Below are 11,017 nucleotides of genomic sequence, written 5' to 3' on the forward strand. Positions count from 1 at the left end.
TGGCCAACTGAGATTTAAAGGCAAGTGAAAGTGTGTTGTGTGTACATTTATCATCTCATGGCACAGGAAAAACGTGATTTAAGGAGAAGGAAGAGATCCAATGGGTTCTACATCACGAAGATATTGAGATAAGAACCAAGATGGATTTGCAGCCACTGCATTTGCAGCCTTGAGGTCATAAGCATCCTCAGGAAAATGCACCATGGGTCAGTGCTAAGGACTGGAGTCAATACAGACTGGATTCAGGAGAAAAAGTGAAGCAAGGAGTCTAAGGGAGCAAACACAGACAACTCCTTCCAAAATCTGGCTGCAAATTCTTTTCACAGAAAGAATTCTCTTAGGAGAAATAGGGTTAACACCGGAGAGGAATATAGTCCAAGGATCTTTTTGGTTGTTTGCCCAGACCAGCTTGGTCGGGGAGATCCTAACCCAGCAGCGCTAGAGGAATTAAAGACACACACACAGAAGTATAGAGGTGTGAAGTAGGGAATCAGGGGTCTCACAGCCTTCAGAGCTGAGAGCCCCGAGCAGAGATTTACTCACATATTTATTAACAGCAAACCAGTCATTAGCATTGTTTCTATAGATACTAAATTAACTAAAAGTATCCCTTATGGGAAACGAAGGGATGGGCTGAATTAAATGAATAGGTTGGGCTAGTTAACTGCAGCAGGAACACCCCGTTAAGACACAGTTCGCTCATGCTAATTGCTTGTGGCTTAAGAATGCCTTAAACGGTTTTCCGCCCTACGGGGGCCAGGTGTTCCTTGTCCTCATTCCCATAAACCCACAACTTTCCAGCTTGGGCATTAGGGCCATTATGGACATGCCATAGTGCTGCAGAGATTTTGTTTATGGCCAGTTTTTGGGGGGGGCTTGCTCCCAACAGTTGTTTTTTGGGGGTGGTTTTTATTTTGTTTTTGTTTTGTTTTGTTTTATTTGTTTGTTTGTTTTTGAGACAGACTCACTGTCGCCCATGCTGGAGGGCAGCTCACTGCAACTTCCACCTTCAAGGGTTCAAGAGGTCTTCCTGCCTCAGCCTCCCAAATAGCTGGGATTACAAGTGTGCACCACCACACCCGGCTAATTTTTGTATTTTTAGTAGAGATGGGATTTCACCATGTTGGCCAGTCTGGTCTCAAACTCCTGGCCTCAAGTGATCCACTCGCCTCAACCTCCCTAAATGGTGGGATCACAGGTGTGAGCCACTGCACCCAGCCAAGAATAGTTTCTTTTTATAGGGAGGGGATAGGATAATGTTTATGTCATAGTGAGAATGATCTAGTAGAAATAAAATCTTGAGGGTTTGGTTTTGGCAGAAAATGGAAAGGACAAATGCAGGGGGAAGGTTTGTGGGAAGGTGAGAGGGCATCCCCGGCCCATGTAGGGAGGGAAATTATTGGAAAGAACAAGAAGTCTTTATTCACAGTGACAGGGGCAGGTAGACTGAGGGTCAGGGGAGAAAAGGTTGAAAATTTCACATCTAGTTATTACCATTTTCTCATTATAATGTCAGTCAACGGCATCTGCTGGGAGTGGGAAAAACACAGTAAATGAGGTATTTTTTGGAGAAAGCAGGACTGAAATAATTAAGGTGTGGGATAGCAAGCGCGCTGGAGAAGTAGAGTAACCTAATGAGGAACTGCTGAGTTTTCATTTGACATCTATGGTCATAAATTCAATTGCAACCCTCAATAATCGTGCAAGTCACTTCCCCTCTCTGAGCTGTACTTTCCTACATATTATGCAAGGACGGCACTTGTCCCAAAGCAAGGATGTTGTAATCAGAGATGATAAAATATACAGTGACTGGCACATATTAAGGACTCACCAAATAGTAGCCCTCATAATCAGTACAGGTATCACCTGTGGTTCACGGTTCTTCTCCTTATGTTACAACTAGGGTGGACCCAAAACTTTGCAATTTTTGCCTTGTTAATCTGTCCCCACCTGTCATTTCATAATCATCCTTCCTTGTTGTATCAACATTTTTTGTTGTTGTTGTTTTGAGACGGAGTCTCGCTCTTTTGCCCAGGCTGGAGTACAGTGGCACAATCTGGGCTCACTGCAACCTCTACCTCCCGGACTCAAGTGATTCTCCTGCCTCAGCCCCCCAAGTAGCTGGGATTATAGGCACCCGCCACCATGCCCAGCTAATTTTCATATTTTTAGTAGAGACAGGGTTTCACCATGTTGGCCAGGCTGGTTTCGAACTCGTGACCTCAAGTGATCCACCTGTCTTGGCCTCCCAAAGTGCTAGGATTACAGGTGTGAGCCACCACGCCCAGCCTGTATCAACATTTTAAAATGAATTTGAGATTATGGATAGATCATGTCTTCTAAGTGCCTCATAGAATGTTTGGAGGGTGGATAGAGAAAATCTGAGTCTGTTGAGGAACTATGGGGTGGAAAAGGGTTAACAGCACAATTCTGTTGTAATCAATCTGGCTGAGCTCCAATTCTGGCTCTACCTCTTTCTACCTGGGAACGTTGAACAATTAACATAGCCCATCTAAGCCCATCTTAACTTCCTTGTCTGTACAATGGTTATACTAATTATTAGGTTGCTGCAAAAGTAATTGCTGTTTTTGCTATTATTTTCAATGGCAAAAGCCGCAGTTACTTTTGCACCAACCTAATATCACTAAGATTAGTCAATATTCACCGTGTCTCAGGGTGTGCTCAGTGCTTACAAATATTAACACAGCCCATCCACACATCCTGTGAGAGGCGTCGTTAGGGCTAAAGGAGCTCTTGGCGTGTGGGTAATGTTCATACGTAGAAGCAACTATTGCTCTGAGCATCGTTCTTGTCCTGACCTTGAGCTTCATAATGGATTGAGCCCCAGGACACAGCACACAGCCTGGTGAGGGCCAAGAGTTCCCATTTGTCATAGATGTACTCAGTCTAGCCTAAAAGATTTCCATGTCTATTCTCACTTAATCTTCACCCGAAAGTTAGACTTCACCATAAAATTGTCCTCGTTCTGCAGAGCAGAAAACTGAGGCTTAAAGAGATATCACTAAGAACTCATAGTGAGGAGACATCACAGATGAGATTAGAAGAGAGATCTAGCTGACTCCAGAGTCCAGTATTTTTTTTTTTTAAGACAGAGTCTCGCTCTGTCTCCCAGGCTGGAGTGCAGTGGCACGGCTCACTGCAACCTCCGCCTCCCGGGTTCAAGTGATTCTCCTGCCTCAGCCTCCCAAGTAGCTGGGACTACAGGCGCGAGCCACCAGGCCCGGCTAATATTTTGTATTTTCAGTAGAGACGGGGCTTCACCATATTGCCCAGGGTGGTCTGGAACTCCTGACCTCAGGCAATCTGCCCTCCTTGGCCTCCCAAAGTGTTGGGGTTACTGGCGTGAGCCACTGCACCCGGCCGAGCCCAGTATTCTTTATAACAGTGACTCTCAGTTGGGGGTGACTTTGCCTCTGAGGGGACCTTTGACAATGTTTATGGAACCTGTTGATTGTCATTTCTGGAGAAGGAGTTGCTACTGGTATCTGTGGATAGAGGCCAGGGGTGCTGCTAAACATCCTACTGTGTCCAGAACGGTCCGCCACAACAAAGAATTACCCAGACCCACATGTCAATGGTGCCAAGGTTGAGAAACCCTGAGCTACATTAAATAATGTCCCATGGAAGAAGACCTCAGTGAAACTCACTGATAATAGCAGGAGGAAAAGAAGGAAATCAGTGAAAGGAAGAAGGCTAAAAATCATCAGACTGGGGCATAGCCCTATCCTAGTAATCTTGGGGGACCCCTTTCAAAGGCAGGACTTCCGTATGCAAAGGCAGTGGCTCTGGAGTTGTTCATCTTGGTTTCCATATCTTGCTGCCTCCACTGACTGGCTGGGCATGATGCTGAAAAACTACAGGAGTCCCCAGGCCACGAATTCCCTCGGATGTGACGGCTGTTTCACAATGTTATGAGCATTAGATATGAACAAGTGCTAGGGAATTGCTATTTCTCTTAAAGATGCTGAATAGCCCAGTCTGAGATGATTCTCAAATTCTCATGGCCATAATAAATCATCCTGACTTTTACACAAACAGATTCTAGAGTGAGATTTATGGATATAATTGTTTTTCATTTTCATTGTAAGTTCAGGGGTTTATGTGCAGGTTTGTTATATAGGTAAACTTGTATCCTGGTGGTTTATTGTACAGATTATTTCATCACTGAGGTATTAAGCCTAATACCCACTACTTATTTTTCCTGATCCTGTCCCTCTTCCCACCCTCCACCTTCTGGTAGGCCCCAGTGTTTTCCTCTTTGCGTCCATGTGTTCTCATCATTTACCTCTCATTTATAAGTGAGAACATGTGGTATTTGGTTTTCTGTTCCTGTATTAGTTTGCTAAGGATAATGAATACAATTTTAACAGGCAGCCTGGATGTTTCTGGTAAAGTCCACAGACCACAGCATAAGAAAATGTGCTCAAGTGGGCTGGGCGCGGTGGCTCACGCCTGTAATCCCAGCACTTTGGGAGGCCGAGGCGGGCAGATCACGAGGTCAGGAGATCGAGACCATCCTGGCTAACATGGTGAAACCCCGTCTCTACTAAAAAAAAATATACAAAAAATTAGCCGGAAATGGTGGCGGGCACCTGTAGTCCCAGCTACTCAGGAGGCTGAGGCAGGAGAATGGCATGAACCCAGGAGGCGGAGCTTGTAGTGAGCCAAGATCCTGCCACTGCACTCCAGACTGGGCCACAGAGCAAGACTCTGTTTCAAGGAAAAAAAACAAACAAAAAAAAAAAAAAACAAGAAAATGTGCTCAAGTGGCATGGGACTTTGTGTTGAATTGGATACAAAAATTACAGATGTGACCCAGACCAGAGGCAGGCACTACATGTTTTGGATTTTTGTTCTTAAAAGAAAAAAAAAAAACAACAAAACTTGATCTGAGAAGTTCTGCAGGTTATATTCTTACAATGTTATTGTCCACAACTCAGTCACATGTCCACTGCTAAAGCAATCCCTTGCAAAGTAAAAGGAATTCTCGTTAGTGCTAATTAAACTAGTCAAGATTTACTCCCAACATGGAGAAAGGACACCTTCTCTTCAGGGTGAGTAACTAAACACACGATTGTGGTTTTTTGGGCAGAGAAGAATGGGGAACAGTTGCTGGGTGGGCAACCAGCAATATCTGTCAAGAGTAAGGGTTTGGAAGTCAGACCAAGCTGAACTGAAGTCCTTAATCTATTATCTACTACCTAAGTGACCTTCAACACATTTCACAATTGCCCTGAGCTTTAATTTCTTCTAATGAAAACTAGAAGTAATGAATATTACACAGCTATTACATAAGCCAAACTGGATCCCATATGTAGTAATTAACACAATGCATAGTCTCTATTATAAGTATTAATATGGCTTATTATTCTCATAGTCTGTATCCCACAGACACCAAAGCTATACAAATCGGTACTGATTATTTGCATTCCAAACAGAGATGAGCTCCACATCAAGCAGGGACAGGAAAAAGCAGAGGGTAGAAAGTAGAGATAGAACTCTCTTTGCTGACTTCCTCTAGTGCAGAATCCTCAGGATATAACATACTACTACATATTACCAGTGACTTCTCAAGATTCTCTTCAACAATAACCTCAAGCTAAACCCTTCAACTTTATCTTGAGTACTAGCGAAGCAATAGGTCAAGGGTTCTCACATCTGTGAGGGTCAGGAGTTGGGAGACTGGAAGAACCTGGGGCTGAAAGAGGTTGCAGAGCTTGCCAGCATGTTTGCATTGAGTGATGGGAGACACAGATGTGAACCTTCTGACTCTGAGTCTTACGCCTTCCTCACAATGCTGAGGCTGCCTATGCTCGATTTTCCGTTGTCCGTACAACATAAGATCAGTATTTTTGCTGGTGGACAGAGCCTTGTAATCCTCTTGGTGAAGTGATCAGCCCGATAAGTGAAGTGCATATTGATAATGATGGGAATATGGAGGACTATCCCTTCCCAAAGGAGCATCCAAGAGAATGCCAATTCCATAGCACCATTGTCAACAAGGCTTAGTAGATAGAGTGGGTCTCCTGGCAGGAGTGGGAGATTTAGTGGAAGTTGATGTGAGCTATAAATACAGATGCTGTAAGATGGTTCCACAGCTGAGAAATGGCCATTGTTGGAATGTTTCAGGTGCGGGCAAGATGGAAACCAACCTCTCCACTCCTCTGAATGAGCATGAAGAAGCGTCCTATGAGTCTGCTGGCTACACTGTTCTGCAGATCCTCCCATTGGTGGTGCTTGGGGTCACCTTTGTCCTCGGGGTCCTGGGCAATGGGCTTGTGATCTGGGTGGCTGGATTCCGGATGACACGCACAGTCACCACCATCTGTTACCTGAACCTGGCCCTGGCTGACTTTTCTTTCACGGCCACATTACCATTCCTCATTGTCTCTATGGCCATGGGAGAAAAATGGCCTTTTGGCTGGTTCCTGTGTAAGTTAATTCACATCGTGGTGGACATCAACCTCTTTGGAAGTGTCTTCTTGATTGGTTTCATTGCACTGGACCGCTGCATTTGTGTCCTGCACCCAGTCTGGGCCCAGAACCACCGCACCGTGAGTCTGGCCATGAAGGTGATCATCGGACCTTGGATTCTTGCCCTAGTCCTTACCTTGCCAGTTTTCCTCTTTTTGACTACAGTAACTATTCCAAATGGGGACACGTACTGTACTTTCAACTTTGCATCCTGGGGTGACACCCCTGAGAAGAGGAAGAATGTAGCCATTACCATGCTGACAGCCAGAGGGATTATCCGGTTTGTCATTGGCTTTAGCATGCCGATGTCCATTGTTGCCATCTGCTATGGGCTCATTGCAGCCAAGATCCACAAAAAGGGCATGATTAAATCCAGCCGTCCCTTACGGGTCCTCACTGCTGTGGTGGCTTCTTTCTTCATTTGTTGGTTCCCCTTTCAACTGGTTGCCCTTCTGAGCACTGTTTGGCTCAAAGAGATATTGTTCGAGGGCAAGTACAAAATCATTAATATCCTGGTTAACCCAACGAGCTCCCTCGCCTTCTTCAACAGCTGCCTCAACCCCATGCTGTATGTCTTTGTGGGCCAGGACTTCCGAGAGAGACTGATCCACTCCCTGCCCACCAGTCTGGAGAGGGCCCTGTCTGAGGACTCAGCCCCAACCAATGACACGGCTGCCAGTTCTGCTTCACCTCCTGCAGAGACTGAGTTACAGGCAATGTGAGGATGGGGTCAGGGTTATTTTGAGTTCTGTTGATCCTACCCTAATGCCAGTTCCAGCTTGATCTACCTTTGAGTCATATTGAGGCATTCAAGGATGCACAGTTCAAGTATTTATTCAGGAAAAATGCTTTTGTGTCCCCGATTTGGGGCTAAGAAATAGACAGTCAGGCTACTATAATATTAGTGTTATTTTTGGTTTTTTGACTTCTGCCTATACCCAGGTAAGTGGAGGTGGGAAAGAGAAGAGAAAGAGTGGTGGGGATTTGTAAGACTTAGATGAGATAGCTCATAATAAGGGGAAGACTTTAAAGTACAAAGTAGAATGTTTGCTGTAGGTTTTTTTTATAGCTATTTAAAAAAATCAGACTATGGAAGTTTTCTTCTATTTTTAGTTTGCTAAGAGTTTTCTGTTTCTTTGTCTTACATCATGAATGGACGTTGCATTTTATCAAATGCATTTTCTACATGTATTAAGTTGGTCATATTCTTCTTCTTCTTTTATGTAAATCATCATAAATAATGTTCATTAAGTTCTGAATGTTAAACTACTCTTGAATTCCTGGAATAAACCACACTTAGTCCTGATATACTTTAAATATTTATATCTCACAAGAGTTGGTTAGAATTTCTGTGTTTATGTTTATATAAAAATGGTTCTGTTATTTCACTTTTTCTACTATCCTTGCTAAGTTTTACATCAAACTTGTAATGGTCTCTTAAAAGGAATTGAGAAGTAATTCCTCTGATTCTGTTTTCTGATGTTATGTCTTCATTAAATATTCAGAAAAACTCACCAGTGAAGCCAACTTGGTCTTGTGTTTTCTTTCTGGGAAGATTTTTAATAACAGGTTTGTTTTCTTTAACAGTCATTAGACTCTTCTGTTTTTTTGTTTTTTCCTATCTGTCAGTTTTGGTAAACTGTGAGTTTTAAGGAATTTGGCCATTTCATTCAAACTGTCAAACTCATCAGCATGAAATAGTATAATAACTGTTTAAAAGTTATAAAACAGTATGAAACTTGGCCGGGCGCGGTGGCTCATGCCTGTAATCCCAGCACTTTGGGAGGCTGAGGCAGGCGGATCACCTGAGGTCAGGAGTTCGAGACCAGCCTGGCCACCATGGTAAAACCCCGGTTCTACTTAAAATACAAAAATTAGCCAGGCATGGTGGTACACACCTGTAATTCCAGCTACTTGGGAGGCTGAGGCAGGAGAATTGTTTAAACCCGGGAGGTGGAGGTTGCAGTGAGCCAAGATCGTGCCATTGCACTCCAGCCTGGGGAACAAGAGTGAGACTTTGTCTGAAAAAAAAAAAAGCATGAAACTTGAAATGCTTTCTTTTATTTATTTATTGATTTCTGATTTTTGTTCTTCTTCTTCTTGTTATTATCCTAGAGCACAGCCTTTGGAGGTATGATTTCTTTTAAACAATGAAAATGTAAGCTCTCTGAAGTCAGGGATTTTGGTGTGTATGGTTTGCTGATTGAACCTCATCCTCTATGTGTAAAATACTGTCTGATACGTAATAGACATTCATTAAATATTCATTGAATAAATGAATCAATAAACAATAGTATCACCTAGGTGTCAAGTGAGAGCTTTTCATATCAAATCAAAATTATCTCCAATCCTCATTACACGAACCAGACCATGTCCAGTAAACACCCATCCTCAAGCACACAATATTTAGAAATTCTCATGTGGTTTACTTTTTTATGAATTTCTGGTTTTGAGCTTCTGCTTTAAGGAAAGTACCGTGGCTAACTGTTGCCTCATGCCTTTGTTTTGAAATAAATCAACCCACAAGAGTACTCAGCCCTTTACTTTGCTTTCAGGAAATAACCACTTAGAAATGGTCCTTCAGTGCGGAACATACCTTCCGGATGCGCTAACAAAAGACACAACTCTATGCGAATATGAGGCAGTCCTGTTATCAGCGTCCTCACTCACTCCACTGTTTTTACTCAGTCACATTTCCTCTCGTTTTCCCTCCTGTTTCCATTAAAGTTATTTGCATTTCCAACATTTCCAAAGCAGAGTTTACTTAGTTCATTTGCATTCTTTTTTTTTTTTTTGAGACGGAGTCTCGCTCTGCCGCCCAGGCTGGAGTGCAGTGGCCGGATCTCGGCTCACTGCAAGCTCCGCCTCCCGGGTTCACGCCATTCTCCTGCCTCAGCCTCCCGAGTAGCTGGGACTACAGGCGCCTGCCACCTCGCCCGGCTAGTTTTTTGTATTTTTTAGTAGAGATGGGGTTTCACCGTTTTAGCCAGGATGGTCTCGATCTCCTGACCTTGTAATGCGTCCGTCTCGGCCTCCCAAAGTGCTAGGATTACAGGCTTGAGCCACCGCGCCCGGCTTTCATTTGCATTCTTGACTCCTATAAATGCTTTCCAGTTCCTAAGAAAAGTATACCCTTTAATGCCCAACTAAGTTGTGGCCAAAGAAAATAAGGAACAAGGAGAAAATGCAAGAAGGAAAAACCAGGAACCAAGCACAGCGTATGACCTTGAGACAGGAGAATTAGGGCTTCTGGATTGGCTAATTAACAGCCTTCCTCCACTGCCAGGAGAGAGGAGTCTTACTTTCCTTCCTACTGGCCTTGGTTAATTGCAGTGGAACAGGGCCTGCTGCATCCTCCCCATTTTTCTTTTCTTCACTGGAAGTTGTCACTGTGGATTCTCAGTTCCCATTGCACCCTTGAATATTGGGGTCTTCAGAAGCTGAGGATTCTTGGTGTTTATGGGACATTCGCCACCAATAAACATTTCTAGACTTGCTTGAATCTTGAATCTGGAAGTCCAAAATAAAACTCTGGGGATAGTGCCCATAGGAAGAACAAGAGCACTTTTTCTGTTTGGGGAGAAGAGTGTAGAGAATGTTGAGTACCCAAAGGTGTAAGCTCCCCTGGAGACTGCCAGCTGCCTACCCAATATTCTTCCCCCTACTTTATTAACAAATGTGGGCAGCAATTCATTTAGCTAAAATAATCATTTTCTCAGTCATCCTTCCAGTCAGATGTGGGTAAATTCCAAGCAATAAGATACAAAAATAGTATCATATTAGTACATAAGGGGCTGCCTCATTATTTTATTAGCAGAGTGTTTATTGATTGATTGGTTGATTGATTGAGACAGGGTTTCACTCTGTCACCTAGGCTGGAGTGACGGCTCATTGCAGCCTTGACTTCCCAGGCTTAGGTGGTTCTCCCACCTCAGCCTCTTGAGTAGCTGAGATTGCAGGCTTGTGCCACCATCCCCAGCTAATTTTTGTATTTTTTGTAAAGACAGGGTTTCACCAAGTCACCCAGGCTGGTCTTGAACTCCTGAGCTCAAGCAATCCTCCCGCCTTGCCCTCCTAAAGTGCTAGGATTATAGGCATGAGCCACCGTGCCTGGCCTAGAGTTTATTTTTTAGGGCAATTTTAGCTTCACAGCAAATTGGGAAGAAAATACAGAGATTTCCCATAAACCCACTGCCTCCACGCATGCACAACTCCTCTCATTATCAACATCCCCCACCAGAGTAATACATTTCTCACAGTTGCTAGACCTACATAGATACATCATTAATCCAAAGCCCACAGTTTCCATTAGGGTTCATTCTTGGTGTTTTACATTCAGTGGGTGATATGGTTAGGCTTTCCATCCCCACCCAGATCTCATCTTGAATTGTAATCCTCATCATCCCCACGTGTCAAAGAAGACACCAGGTGGAGGTAATTGAATTACTGGGGCAGTTTCATGATGGTCTTGTGGTAGTGACTGAGTTCTCATGAGATCTTGATGGTTTTATAAGGGGCTCTT

At 43.7% G+C, this 11,017-nt stretch overlaps 1 protein-coding gene across 19 annotated transcripts in view; it reads left to right on the plus strand.

The window, feature by feature from the left end:
* FPR2 (formyl peptide receptor 2) overlaps positions 1–8,017 on the plus strand; it is a 37,015-nt gene extending 28,998 nt beyond the window's left edge. For 18 of the 19 annotated variants that reach the window (XM_077981146.1, XM_077981147.1, XM_077981150.1 and 15 more), the window contains one exon: positions 6,151–8,017. In XM_077981146.1, the coding sequence (XP_077837272.1) occupies positions 6,162–7,217 (1,056 nt within the window). In that variant the 5' untranslated portion in view covers positions 6,151–6,161 and the 3' untranslated portion in view covers positions 7,218–8,017. Of the gene's footprint in view, positions 1–75; positions 207–6,150 lie in introns of those variants that run through there. The other variant, XM_077981134.1, reaches the window with a different exon arrangement.
* The last annotated feature ends 3,000 nt before the right edge of the window (positions 8,018–11,017 follow it).

Source organism: Macaca mulatta, chromosome 19 (assembly GCF_049350105.2).
Source record: "Macaca mulatta isolate MMU2019108-1 chromosome 19, T2T-MMU8v2.0, whole genome shotgun sequence".
Taxonomy (NCBI): domain Eukaryota; kingdom Metazoa; phylum Chordata; class Mammalia; order Primates; family Cercopithecidae; genus Macaca; species Macaca mulatta.